We start from the raw sequence: 15,107 nt of genomic DNA, 5'->3' as shown, positions 1-15,107 counted from the left end.
CTCCCTCCCCATCGTATCACTCCCGCTCCCTTCCTGTCATTTCACTCCTCTATACCCCGTCTTTGTCTTCTCCATGTCGACCACCAGTTTTTGACAGGGACTTTCGCCCCTCCCCTTTCCGTCCCCTATTGAGTCAGTGACTTCGCCACGCTCACCGTCTCATCAGTCCACTCCTCGTCCCGTCACACCTCTACCTTCCAAACCCCTCACACCTCCTACTCAAAACCCACATGTATATGTGCATGTGTGTATACCTGAGATATATACATTAGTTTATTCAATTACAACATCATTAGAATTAGAACATATATACAATACGCAAGACGATATAAAACACAAATTAAAATACTGTTATTACAATCAATAACACACTCGATCCCGGGATTGTATCCATTGGCACCGCATGTTCCTTCGTCATAGATTCTGAGTGCGACAGTGACCATTGTAAGTCAGTGTCTGTGGTAAACTATGTATACCTGTCTGGAAACGCCCCTCTGCTGACTGCTCATGTGGCTCCTCCCTCAGACCCCTGTATAAAGGCGATTGGAGGCACTGCTCCTCCCTCGGTCTCCGAGAAGTCGTGCTCGCTTTTTGCTGCTAATAAAAGCCTCACTCACTTCCAGTCTCCGAAAGTTATTGATGCTCCATCCCTGGCGCCACATTAAACAATTTTAAATCAGCGCGTCCCTCCCTCTCGTGCTCACTTCTACCAAAGCCGTTCCACCTCTCCCCAGCGGCCATTTCAAGTGAAGCGTCGGACATCCCACCTCCCCCGGAAGTTCCAGGAGTCTGCCGCATATTGTCAGCGGCTCCCTGACGACCGCAAATTGTATACAAGATCCTGGAAATCGATATTTTGAGAACGATTGAGAGAGGGAGAGAGAGAGAGAGAGAGAGAGAGAGAGAGAGAGAGAGAGAGAGAGAGAGAGAGAGAGAGAGAGAGAGACAGAGAGAGAGAGAGAGAGAGAGAGAGAGAATGTGTGTGTGTGTGTGTGAGAGAGAGAGAGAGAGTGAGAGAGAGTGAGAGAGAGAGAGAGAGAGAGAGAGAGAGAGAGAGAGAGAGAGAGAGAGAGCGTGACATGGTAGAGTATTCCAAAAAATGAAATATAAAACGTACGTCACCCCAGACTACACTGAAGTGTACCCCTGCCTACTAGAGGTCAAGAATAATGACAGTGTTGCTCGCTGCACTGTTTGTAACTGTGTTGCAAATCACTGTTGAGGTGAGTTTAACGGGTGTCATTCGTTCATTAGCATAGCTAACGTTATTTAAACCAGCTGGCTGGCCGCTAAGGAGCTACTCTATTGCAGACATCCCACCTCTCCCGGGAGTTCCGGGAGTCTCCCGCAAATTGATGGTGCCTGCTTCCCTCAAATGAGAATTTGCAGGGTGGAATTAATTGAGTGATGGAATGGTGCAGACGGAGATTCACTGTGTGTTTGGCATTGCAAACGTGTGATGGGACGGTGTGGAGGGAGATTTACTCTGTGTCTGACCCCGGGAGTGTGTGATGGGACGTTGTGGAGGTTGATTCACTCTTTGTCTGACCCGGGTGTGTGTGACAGGACGGTGTGAAGGGAGATTCACTTTGGGTCTGACCCGGGTGTATGTGATAGGACGGTGTGGAGGGAGATTCACTCTGTGTCTGACCCCGGGAGTGTGTGATGGGACGGTGTGTAGCGAGATTCACTCTGTGTCTGACCCCTGGACTGTGTAATGGGACGGTGTGGAGGGAAATTCGCTCTGAGTCTGGTCCCGAGAGTGTGTGATGGGAAGGTGTGGAGGGAGATTCACTCTGTGTCTGACCCTGGGAGTGTGTGATGGGACGGTGCGGAGGGAGATTCACTCTGTGTCTGACCCCGGGAGTGTGTGATGGGACGGTGTGGAGGGAGATTCACTCTGTGTCTGACCCCGGGAGTGTGTGATGGGACAGTGTGGAGGGAGATTCACTCTGTGTCTGACCCCGGGAGTGTGTGATGGGACGGTGTGGAGGGAGATTCACTCTGTGTCTGACCCTGGGAGTGTGTGATGGGACGGTGTGGAGGGAGATTCACTCTGTGTCTGACCCTGGGAGTGTATAATGGCAGACGGTGGAGGGAGCTTCACTTGGTGTGTAACGTCGGTATTACATCCCCCACACGTCTCGTACTCGGGACTTCAGTGTTCTCACGTGTGATATTATCATCAATTTTATCTGTCTGCGGGGATCAGTTAGCCAGGAAGAGGCTTTGGTGGAGATGAGATCCTGGGCATCCGACCTCCCTCAGCCTGGAGCTGAGACGCTACTGTGTCAGTGTGAGGAGCTCCGACTATAAAATCAACCTCAGGGCCGCCTCCGAGATCGCTGCAGATCCAGTGTCAGTGCCGGGAGATTTGTCAATTTAACATCATTATATCGGTTAGACTGCCGAATGCACCGTCCTCAGCAAAGGGAGCAAAAGGATTCTCTCCCGGGATAATCCCAACCCGGTACACCGGTATCCCAGACTGAGCCCTGGCCCCCGGGCTCTTCCTGTCTGGGTAATTCTCCGTGGTGTCACGTGGGAGTCTCGAACACGCACATCCGGCGGAAGCTGCCCCGCAGACAGCAGGCGGATACACGTCACTGCGGGACCTCCGAGCTCCGAGCGACACACAGCGCGAGACCTGAGCTGGTTCCGTTAAACCCGTTGGGAATCACCCCCGGCGCGCTGCCATTAATGGTAAGGGCGGGAGTTAAAGGGGAGGGCGGGGAATCGGCCAAGACGTCCCCATCCCGCGTGCGGGGATATTCACACATTCAGATGTTCAGATCCACACTCTCAGTCTGGGTCTGAGTTCCTGCAGAGATCTCTGTTCCTTCCTCCCGATCTCACTGAACCGATTCCTCACCAGCCTGAAACAGATGGGAGAATAAAGATGAAATAAATAGATTACACAACAGTGTCATTAACAGGGGACCAGGGTTAATGTTTCAACAACACTCACAGACAAATATCACCAGAAAACCCGCGGATTCGCTGATATTATGTCACATTGAACATTAACACAAACACTCACCAGATCCACTCCAGACTCGGGAGCGTCAGTATGAGGCGGCGGAGAGCGGGGACAGATCGGTCTGTCAGCGAGTTTGATCCCAGGTCCAGCTCTGTCAGTGATGGGTTTGTACTGAGAGTGGAGACGAGATCCTCGGCACCAGAATCTGTGAGACCGACATCCCACAGCCTGGAGATGAGAGAGAGTGAGGGTGAAGGACACAGAGAGACAGGAGACGGTACAAATCCCCAGTGTTTATCAGTAACACAATTACTGATCACATTAATGTTCAGTGTCAGACACCCAGTGACTGTAAACACAATCTCCCACAGTCTGGTACTTACCACAGTTTCTGTATTTTACACTCCGTGTTCCTCAGAGCCGCAAACACCAGTTTCACTCCTGAATCTCCCAGTTTATTCTGCTCAAGGCTAAACACAAACAGACCGATTGATGAACAAAGTGATTCAAACCGTGGGTCTGAGGGAATTTCTCTCACTTGGATATTTCAGGAAACATTAAACCCTTCAGTAAATCACTGATCGGAGATCCCATCACTGTCAATGTCCCTCACTGCCCAGCTCCAGGGTATTCACCGAATGTCAGTAATTTCGTCTGTCGGTGTGACCCTGTAAACTCCACATATTCTGTCCCATTTTCCGATGGAGAGAAAATTGTTCCTGACCGAAATGCAGAAATGTCAATGGGATACAGTGAAATAGACCCACCCGAGCTAAAGGGATGGGGAAGAGAGATCCCACAGGAGGAAGGGGGAAGGGGAAGGGGAATCCACCAGGAAGAATGGGGGTGGGGAAGATAAATCCCACAGGATGAAGGAGCATGGGGAAGAGAGATCCAATAGGAAGAGGAGGGATGGGGCAGAGAGATCATAAAGGAGGATGGGGGATGAGTGGGAGAAATACCTCAGGAGGAATGGAGATGGGAAAGAGAGATCCCACAGGAAGAGAGGGCATGGGAACAGAGGACCCACAGGAGGAAGTCGGATGGACGAATGATCCCAAAGGAGGAAGGCGGGTGAGGAAGAGATATCCCAGAGGAGGAAGTGGGATGGGGAAGAGAAATCCCAAGGGAGGAAGGGGGATGGGGAAGAGCGATCCCACAGGAGGAAGGGGGATGGGGGAGAGAGATCCCACCGGAGGAAGGGGAATGGGGTAGAGCGATCCCACAGGAGGAAGGGGGATGGGTAAGAGAAATACCACAGGAGGAAGGGGGATGGGGAAGGGAGACCCCACAGAAGGAAAGGGGATAGCGAAGAGAGAGCCCACAGGATGCAGTGGGATTGTGAAGAGATATCACATAGGAGGAAGGAGCACGCGGAAGAGAGATCCCACCGGAGGATGTGGGATGGGGAGGAGAGATGGTACAGGGGAAAGGGAGATGAATAGGAGAGATACCTCATGAGTAATGAGGATGGGAAAGCGAGATCCCACAGGAAGAGGGGCATGGGATAAGTAGATCCACAGGAGGAAGGGGCATGGAGAAGAGTGATCGCACATGAGGAAGTGTGATCCAACAGCAGGAATTTGAAGGGGAGTAGAGAGCGTACAGGAGGAAGGGGATGGGGATTTGAGATCCCACAGGAGTAAGGGCGTTGGGGATGATATATCCCTAGGAAGAACGAGGGTGGGGAGGAGATACCCCACAGTTGGAAGGAGAATGGGGAAGAGAGATGCGACAGGAGGATGTGGGATGGGGAAGAGTGATACATCAGGATCAACTGTGGAGGGAAAAGACAGATCCCACCGCAAGAGGGGGCATTATGATGACCCACAGGAGGAAGTGGGATGGGGAAGGGAGAGCCCACAGGAGGAAGTCGGATGGACCAGCGATCCCAACTACGGAAGAGGGATGTTGAAGAGAGATCCCAAAGGAGGAAGGGGGATGGGGAAAAGGGATCCCACAGAAGGAGGGGGACGGGGAAGAGAGATCCGACAGGAGGAACTGGGAAGAGTAGGACAGATCCCTTAGGAAGTGGGGGATGGGAACAGAGTCCCCACAGGAGGAAGTTGGATGGGGAAGAGAGATGGCACAGGAGGAAGATGATGGGGAGGCGGGATCCCACCCGATGAAGGGAGATTGGGAAGAGAGTTCCCACAGGTGAAAGAGAGATCCGACAGGAGGAAAGGGGATGAGGAAGAGAAATCTCATAGAAGGAAGGGGAACGGGGAATAGAGATCCCATAGGATGATGGGGCATGGGGAAGAGAGATGAGATAGGAGGAAGTGGGTAGGGAAGCGAGATCATACAGGAGGTTGGGGGATGAGTAGGAGAGATCCCATAGGAGGAAGATGGATGGGGAAAATAGATGCCACGGGAGGAAGTGGGATGGGGAAGTGTTATCCCACCCGACGTAGGGGATTGGGAAGACAGATCCCTCGGTAGCTGGTGGTTTGGGGAAGAGAGATCCCACAAGAGGATGGGTAATGGGGAAGAGAGATGCTACAGGAGGAAGGGAAATGGGGAAGCGCGATCCCATAGGAAGTGGGGGGAAGGGAACAGAGCCCCCACAGGAGCAAGGTGGTTGGGGAAGAGAGATCCCACAGTAGGGAATGGGATGGGTGTATTGTAGGAAAAGAACATGGGACTTGAGAGGTTAATGGGTTGTTGTAAGTTTCCACTGAGCAGGTGGTGTTTGGTGGGGTAGTGGGTTGTTAATGTAGCAGAACGGATGGCGTCGGGCCAATAAATGGGACAATGCAATCGGTCCCAGCTCGTCAACCGCAACGCGTCCTATATTGTCCTGTGGTAACTGTACCATGTAGGCATGTAGAGGCATTGTACAGGATATCCTTGTCCGTGTAGGCATGTAGAGGCATTGTACAGGATGTCATTGTTCTAAGAGAATATATATTGTTCTCATTGTTTTAAGGGGATATATAAGGGGCCAGGGGCTGTGAGGTGCAGAGGAGAAGACAGGGAGAGGACGATATGCAGTCCGTGGAGAAGGACAACAACTAGCAAGACCAGAAGGAACCCCAGGTGGGGACGAAACATCCCAGGTGAAGACCGCGTTCGCTGGCGTGGGTGCTTCATCACACCTGTTCCTGGCCCCGTATGAGTCGTGTGGGAGTGGGATTAACCACACGTTGATAAGTATTGCTTGTATCGGGAAAAGGGCAGTTGCACAGCCGTGGGTAGTTAAGCTAAGCCGCTTTCCGCAATGAAGTGTCATTTATGCTAATATTTTACCTTACCAATAAACAAGTGTAATACTGTGATCTGGTGTACAGTCTCATTCTTGTCGCGGATACATTTTCTCTGATACCACGTTCCTGCTTGGTCGGATAACATTCCGTCCATAACAATTGGCGCTGCGAGCAGGGTATCAGGATTAATTTGTTCCGCCGCAAGAAGGAGGCCACTCCCGAACAGTTTCTTATTCCCGGCTGGACGGATAATTCGGCCGGGTTCGGGATGCTGGCAAATACATTGTCTCAGTTGGGCTCTCCTCTCAGTTGGGAGGATCGCCTGCTACCACGGGAAACCCCTATCGGGGACAGTGTGGCACGGTTATTGCGAGAGCTGAATTTTCCGGAGCAAAAGGGGTCCCTGACGGATGCTTTTTGGCTGCTGGCCACAGCCCTGAGGCATCAATCAGGAGTATTATCTGCTAAGAAGAAGGAATTGGGTGAATTAAGGGAGGAAGTTGAAGCCATGCAACAGAGGTGTGCTATGATGGGCGAAGTAGTGCGCACCAGTCAGAATCGGGCTTCTGAGCTGGAGGAAACGGGGGTCAAATTGGCATGTAGGGCCCTCCAACTGAAACACCAGTTGTATAAGCAAAAGGGATCTATGTCCCCGGATCCCGCCCGAGTAAGGGCAATGTTAGCACAAGGGGATGACATTGATACCTGGGATGGTGATATCTGGTATGATGATGACAACCGATATCCGGATCAACCATCTTATCCACCTCTCCCGGGCAATGGCCAGGGAGAGGATACCGCCCAAGCCCAAGCCCGGCCGGCAATGGTCACCACGTATACTTATCCTACCCCCCAGGATGAGGCGGAGGGAAACGATTTTGATTCTGACTATGCTCAAGCCGAGGGCGATGCGCGGGTAAGACCGGGAGAGGCCCTAAACGCGGGTCGGAGGCAGGTACAATATAAGGATTACACCATGAAGGAATTGTCCGGGATGGGCCAGAGGTTCCGGCAGAAACCATCGGAACCTTTGGCGGCTTGGTTATTACGGATATGGGAAGAAGGAGGGGGGCATATCTATCTAACTCCGGAGGAGTTGGTAGGTATGGGGACGTTAGCTACAGAACCTCGCCTTAACCAAGAGTTGCGGGGTCGGAGCGTCGACACTGATTATTTGTTCTATACTGTTACTGCAGCCGCCCATAGAGTCTTCCCTTCCGCTATGGATTGGGACCATAAAGTTGCGGATTGGGAGACGGGGGAGGAAGGAGCACAGGTGCTGCGGCAGCAAGCCCTGGCGGCTGCCCTATATGCCCATCGGTTGGGCCAGTGGGCCCATGGGGGAGGGCCAGAGGATGAACTCTTTACCGCCGGTATGCAGACCCGCCTGGTCCGCTCAGCGGCTCCCGCATTACGGGGAGTTGTATTATCAATAACGGGACCCTTGATCAGGAGCCCTATCGCCCGTGTTATAGGGGCCATGCAGACATTGTCTGAGATAGCCACCCCCCGTAGCCGGGCTCGACCCGTGTCTACGGATCGGCAGAAGAAAGAGGGACCGCCAGGACCAAGTAGGCGAGAACTGTTCCTCTCACTGTTTCAGGCAGGTGTCCGTAAGGAAGAAATAGATGGTAAGCCCACCTCTGTCCTGCATGCATTGTATAAGACCAAAGTGAAGGGAAAGGTGGAGGAAGGACCGGGTCTGAAGAGTAATGATGTGAGCAAGTCGTCCCCTTCCCTTTATCCCAGCTTGGACGATGTGCAACAGCTGGTGCGTAAAACATTGCAGGAGGAGGCGGCTAAATGGAAGGCACCAGTGCCATGTAAAGAATAGGAGGTTGGCGGGGTCGCCCTGGTGTATCACATCACCACAGAGTGGACAAAGGGTGACCCCAGGCCTTATATACCTGTAATGGTCCACTGGGGTAAGGGGAATGACCAGCGCCATCTAGCCTTGGTTGATACTGGGGCTGAACATACGGTAATACCGGGCAATCCAGACAAGTGGAAAGGACCTCCGTACCACGTTGAGGGTATGGGAGGAGCTCTGACGCGGGCCCGAGAGATTTCGGTCCGCCTCACTATTGGCAATCATACCCCGGTGGTGCGGCGGGTACTGGTGGCTCCCACGGAAGAACGTATACTGGGTATGAACATCTTAAGAGGGTTACAGTTACAAACCACAAGGGGCGCGTTCACTTCTGGGATAAGGGCTACTAGAGTAATTGTGGGAAAGGCGAGGTGGGAACCGGTCCACATCCCCGCTCCTCTTTCTCCGGTCAGCGTTCCCCAATACCGCATTCCTGGGGGGCATGATGCCATAACCGAGACGATACAGGCTTTGGTCCAGGAAGGCATTGTGCGACCAGCCACTTCCCCGTTTAATAGCCCAATATGGCCAGTACAGAAGCCAGACGGCTCGTGGCCAATGACGGTCGACTACCGCCGGCTGAATAGAGTGGCTCCCCCATTGGCGGCGGCCGTTCCGGACATAGTAACTATTATTGAAAATATCGCCGCGCAGGAGAACGGGAGTTGGTATGCTGTGATTGACCTGGCCAATGCCTTCTTTAGTATTCCTATTAGCCCCGAATCGCAGGATCAATTTGCCTTCACTTGGAAGGGGCGACAGTATACATTTACCCGACTACCTCAGGGTTATCTCCACTCTCCCACCGTATGCCATGGATTGATAGCCCGAGACCTGGCAGAATTCACCACCATACCTAGTATTATTATACACCATTATATTGATGATATTATGGTTCAGGGTTGTGATATGGACACAGTACAAGAGGCCCTGGAATCCCTAACCGCATACCTCACACAACGGGGCTGGGCGGTTAACCCCGCTAAAGTCCAGGGACTAAGTCAGTCAGTAGTGTTCCTGGGCATTCAGTGGCATGCGGGAGAGCAAGTCATTCCGGAAAAGGTGCGGCAGAAAATAATTAATATTGCCACCCCCTCTAACAAGACGGATACGCAACGATTCCTTGGGTTGCTAGGTTACTGGCGGAGGTATATTCCGCACCTGTCCGGCCTCCATTTTTTCTATGTGGTCACCCGAAAAAAGGCCCCTTTTGAGTGGGGCGAAGAACAACAGAAGTCGTTTGAAGATGCTAAGCTAGCTGTACAACAAGCGCTGCCTTTGTCTCCAAGGGTACCTGGTGTACCGTTTGAACTGCAAGTGACCGCCGATGTGGATGCGGCTCACTGGAGCATGTGGCAAAAACAAGCAGGACGGCGAGTTCCTCTGGGCTTTTGGTCAAGGAAGATGCCAGATGCTGCAACACGGTACACCGCTTTTGAGCGACAACTCCTGGCCTGTTACTGGGCGTTGATTGAAACGGAGCGGATGACTGGAGACGCACCTATTGTTCTTCGACCTAGCCTCCCCATTATGAACTGGATCCTATCGGACTCCGCTAACTTAAAGCAAGGGCAAGCCCAACAGTCCTCCATTGTTAAGTGGAAGTGGTACATTCAAGATCGAGCTACCAAGGGACCTGACGGAGTGAGTCGCATACACGAGCTGGTAGCCGAGCAGCCGTTGGAGCCGAAACCAGTCGCTGAGAAGATCGACGTATTACCTACCTCACCCGTGAAGTGGGGGCGGCCCTTTGAAGAGCTAACCGACGAAGAAAAGAAATATGCTTGGTTCACCGACGGATCAAGTAAATGTGTGTCCGGCGTGCCGCGGTGGCGAGCTGCCGCTTATCATCCTAGTTCCGGAACCGAGCTCACCGAAGAGGGTACGGCCGGCTCCAGCCAGTTCGCTGAATTGGTGGCAGTCACTTTGCCTCTGGATCATAGTAATTTGGAATCAGATGCTATGGGTCCTAGTGCTGTGGACACTGCTGTGTATTTATATACAGATTCGTGGGCCGTAGCCAATGGACTGACCGTGTGGATGCCTGATTGGGAACGGAACGATTGGATGGTGCACGGTAAGCCCATATGGGGACAGGAGTTATGGAAGAAGTTGTGGGCAGCTGCGCTGACACGGACCCTAACAGTATGGCATGTGGATGCCCATGATAAGCGGCCCACTGAAACGGCAACTCATAATGAGCATGTAGACATGTTAGCCGCGATCCGAAAGATGGACGTGCTGGCTCTGGGTCGCTGGGCCCATGAACAGAGTGGACATAGGGGAGAAAAGGGTACTCGGGAGTGGGCTCAGCGGCATGGGATTGCTCTAACAGGTGACACGGTAAAGGAGCTGGTGCATACTTGCCCTACCTGCCAGGAGGTAAAACCCCGTCGGGTGATGCAAGGTCCTCCCGCTGCAATAAAACGTGGGAAAGCCCCCGCCCGGGTATGGCAAGTGGACTATATTGGCCCCATGCCTGAATGTCGGGGGAAGAAGTATTGTTTGGTCATGGTAGACACATATTCAGGGGTGGTGTTGGCCCGCCCCAGCGCCAGAGCGGATCAAGATTCCACCGTGGCCGGACTTGACTACTTGATATTGATATCCCACTACGGTATCCCGGAAGAAATACAATCCGATAATGGGTCCCATTTTACCGGAGGACAAGTAGCCGACTGGGCAGTGGCCCATGGGATATACTGGGTGTTTCACATACCTTATTATCCACAAGCCTCAGGACTAGTGGAGCGGATGAACGGACTGCTAAAGGAGCAGATCCGGTTGTTGACCCCCAGCCATACGCTTAAAGGCTGTTGTATTGTGCTGCAACAAGCAGTGGACCGGTTAAACCAGCGGGTGGGGAAGGGGGGCACCCCGTTGGAGCGCCTGTTTCCCCCTGATGGTAACCAGGCCGGCATTGACATTGAGGAAGAAGAGGAAGAGAAAATGGTGTCTGTTGTAGGACAACAGGTATGGGTCCGTTATCCTACAGGTGAACGCCTCCCGGGGGAGATTATTGCTGTGGGCCAGGGGAACACCCGTTGGGTGGCTGTGGAAGGGCATGATCGGGTGGAATGTTTAAATACAGAACGCCTGACTAAACGCGAATGATTGTCTGTTTTCAGGACTTTGATGATGCTCTTGTACGGCCTGCTGACCCTCCTTCTTCTCGGATCCAGTACCAGCTCTCGTATCTGGTCTTGTGACGATGGCACCGACCAGCTACACTTACCCGTCGGTGACAGCTGCATGTGTCATGCGAGTGGATGGAGGGTTGGCCGGTTAACTTGTAATTGGTACAATGGTTTGTTTTTGCTATTCTGTTGATAATTTTTGTGGCTTTATGTGTTTTTGTGATTAAGCAGGTTATTCAACGCTGTGTAACCCCTCGCCGCCGTTGACGAGTTGGTACCGAGGGGGTGGAGTGTATTGTAGGAAAAGAACATGGGACTTGAGAGGTTAATGGGTTGTTGTAAGTTTCCACTGAGCAGGTGGTGTTTGGTGGGGTAGTGGGGGTTGTTAATGTAGCAGAACGGATGGCGTCGGGCCAGTAAATGGGACAATGCAATCGGTCCCAGCTCGTCAACCGCAACGCGTCCTATATTGTCCTGTGGTAACTGTACCATGTAGGCATGTAGAGGCATTGAACAGGATGTCATTGTTCTAAGAGAATATATATTGTTCTCATTGTTTTAAGGGGATATATAAGGGGCCAGGGGCTGTGAGGTGCAGAGGAGAAGACAGGGAGAGGACGATATGCAGTCCGTGGAGAAGGACAACAACTAGCAAGACCAGAAGGAACCCCAGGTGGGGACGAAACATCCCAGGTGAAGACCGCGTTCGCTGGCGTGGGTGCTTCATCACACCTGTTCCTGGCCCCGTATGAGTCGTGTGGGAGTGGGATTAACCACACGTTTATAAGTATTGCTTGTATCGGGAAAAGGGCAGTTGCACAGCCGTGGGTAGTTAAGCTAAGCCGCTTTCCGCAATGAAGTGTCATTTATGCTAATATTTTACCTTACCAATAAACAAGTGTAATACTGTGAACTGGTGTACAGTCTCATTCTTGTCGCGGATACATTTTCTCTGATACCACGTTCCTGCTTGGTCGGATAACTTTCCGTCCATAACAATGGGGAAGAGAGATCCCACAGGAAGGGGTGGGGAGGTTAAATCCCACAGGAGGAAGGAGGATGGGGAAGAGAGATCCAACAGCAGGAAGTTGATGGGGAGAGAGATCCCGCAAGATGGAAGTGGGATGGGAACAGAGGTCTCAGAGGGTGAATGGGGATGCGGAAGAGAGATCCCACAGGAGCATGGGGGGTGGAGAAGAGAGATTCCACTCTAGGAATGGGTATGGGGAAGAGAGATTCATCAGGAGGTAGGGAGCTGGTGATGAGAGATCCCACAAGAGGAAGGTGTATAGGGAACAGAGAGCTCACAGGAGGAAGGGGGATGGGGATGAGAGATCCCACAGCAGGACGGAAAGGGGAAGGGAGATCCCACAGAAGGAAGGGGAGGGGGATGAGGGATCCCACAGGAGGAAGGTGGATGCTGAGGAGAGATCCAACAGTTGGAAGGAAGGGGGAGTGGGAACAGAGAGGCCAGAGGATGAAAGGGGGATGGGAAAGCGAGATCTCACAGGTGGATTGCTACCCATGCCCCGTGCTAGTGAGGCTAGAAATAGGAAGATAATGCAGCTAAATACGTGGCTGAGGGGATGGTGCATGAGGGTGGGTTTCATGTTTCTGGGCAATTGGGCTTTCTTCCAGGGGAGGTGGGACCAGTTCAAATTGGACAGTTTGCACCTGAACTGCAGGGGGACTAACATCCTTGCAGGTAGGTTAGCAAGTTCTTCTACAGGGGTTTTAAACTAGATTACAGGGGGAGGGGAACCAGAGTGTTCGAGCAGATAGTGAGGTGGAGGAGGATAAGGGTCATGCGAGGACTGCTTGTATAGACAGATATCAAAGGTTTTTACGTGATAGAAATGTTCTCAGGTGCATCTATTTCCATGCAAGGAGTATTATAGGTAAGGCAAATGAGTTTAGGGCGTGGATTGGCACATGATGATTACGACATTAATGCTATTAGTAAGACTTGGTTGCAGGAGGGGCAGGACTGGCAGCTTCATGTTCCGAGGTTCCGTTGTTTCAGACGTGATAGGGGGTAGGGATGAAAGGGGGAGAAGTGGCATTACCAGTCAGGGAGAATATCACAGCTGTGCGTAGACAGACAGCCGGGAGGGTTCGTCTATAGAGGCCATATGGGTGGAGATGAGAAACGGGGAAGGTGTGACCACACTAATAGGGTATTATTATATACGGCCCAATAGTCAGAGAGAATTGGAGGAGCAAATCTGCAGAGAGTTAGCACACCACTGTAAGAAACAGAAAGTTGTAATAGTAGGGGATTTTAACTTTCCACATATTGACAGGGACTCCCACTCTGAGAAAGGGTTAGGTGGCGTGAAGTTTATCAAATGTGTTCAGGAAAGTTTTCTAAATCAATATATTGAGGTACCAATGAGAGAGGGTGCAGTACCTGATCTCCTATTAGCGAACCAGACAGGTCAGGTGACAGAAGTATGTGTAAGCAAACATTTTGGGTCCAGTGACCATAATGTCATTAGTTTCAAGATAATTATGGATAAGGACAGGACTGGTCCACCAGTTAAGGTTCTGAATTGGAGAAGGGCCAATGTTGTGGAAATGAGAGAGGATCTGGGAAGAGTGGATTAGGATAAGTTGTTTTCTGGCAAGGATGAGTTCAGTAAGTGGAACGCCTTCCAGGGTGAAATTTTGAGAGTGCAGAGTTTGCATGTTTTTTGCCAGAATTAAAGGCGAAGTTAACAGGCAGAGTGAACCTTGGTTCAAAGGACATCAAGGGATATTGGCGATCTGGTTAAGTAGGTTTTTAGCAGGTATAGGCAACAAGGAACAAATGAGGTACTTGAAGAGTATAGAAAATGTAAAGGAATACTAAAGAAGGAAATCAGGAAGGCAAAAAGAAGACATGAGGTTGCTTTGGCAGATAATGTGATGGTAAACCCGAAGGGATTCTTCAAGTAAATTAAGAGTAAAAGGATAGTAAAGGACAAAATTGGTCCCCTAGAAGATCAGAGTGGTCGTCTATGTGTGCAGCCTCACGAGATGGGGGAGCTCTTAAACAGTGTTTTGCGTCAGTGTTTACTCAGGAAACTGGCATAGTGGATATGGAATTAAGGCAAACAAACAGTAGTGTCATGGAACATATAGAGATTAAAGAAGAGGAGCTGCTTGCTGCCTCACAGTGAATAAAGGTAGAAAAATCTCCGGGCCTAACATGATATTTCCTCCGATCTTGAGAGAGGCTAATGTAGAAATTGCAGGGGCCCTGGCAGAAAAATCTATAATGTCCTCAGCCACGGGTGCGGTGCCGGAGGATTGGAGGGTAGCTCATGTAGTTCCGCTGTTTGAAAAAGGCTCCAAAAGTAAACCAGGTAATTACAGGCCAGTGAGCCTAACATCAGAAGTAGGTAAGTTATCGGAAGGTGTTCTGAGAGATCGGATATACCAGGATTTGGACAACCAAGGGCTGATAAAAGATAGTCAGCATGGCTTTGTGTGTGGTAGATCGTGTTTAATGAATCTTGTAGTGTTTTTCGAGGAGGTTACCAAGAATGCATATGAAGGAAACGCTGTGGATGTTGTCTACATGAACTTTAGTGAGGCCTTTGACAAGGTCCCACATATGAGGTTAGTTCAGAAAGTTCAGACACTAGGTATCCATGAAGAGATTGTAAACTAGATTCGAATTGGCTGTGTGGGAGAAGACAGAGAGTGGTAGTGGATGATTGCTTCTCAGACTGGAGGCCTGTAACCAGTGATGTGTCTCAGGGATCTGTGCTGGGACCATTGTTGTTTGTTGTCTGTATCAATGATCTAGATGATAATGTGATAAATTGGATCAGCAGGTTTGCTGATGACACTAAGATAGAGGCGTTGTGGACAGCGAGGAAGGCTTTCAAAGCTTGCAGAGGAATCTGCACCAACTGGAAGAATGGGCC

General features: G+C 51.2%; 1 protein-coding gene across 1 annotated transcript in view; it reads right to left on the bottom strand.

Annotated features, from left to right (window-relative positions):
• Positions 1-1,000: 1,000 nt before the first annotated feature.
• Positions 1,001-15,107, bottom strand: part of LOC140721754 (NACHT, LRR and PYD domains-containing protein 3-like) — a 54,318-nt gene continuing 40,211 nt past the window's right edge. The window contains exons 9-11 of the mRNA XM_073036552.1: positions 3,364-3,450; positions 3,041-3,208; positions 1,001-2,876 (exon numbers count right to left, since the gene is read on the bottom strand). Coding sequence (XP_072892653.1) covers positions 2,789-2,876; positions 3,041-3,208; positions 3,364-3,450 — 343 coding nt within the window. The 3' untranslated portion in view covers positions 1,001-2,788. The remainder of the gene's footprint in view (positions 2,877-3,040; positions 3,209-3,363; positions 3,451-15,107) is intronic.

Source organism: Hemitrygon akajei, unplaced genomic scaffold (genome assembly GCF_048418815.1).
Source record: "Hemitrygon akajei unplaced genomic scaffold, sHemAka1.3 Scf000061, whole genome shotgun sequence".
NCBI lineage: Eukaryota > Metazoa > Chordata > Chondrichthyes > Myliobatiformes > Dasyatidae > Hemitrygon > Hemitrygon akajei.
This window is presented reverse-complemented; position numbering and strand designations above follow the sequence as displayed.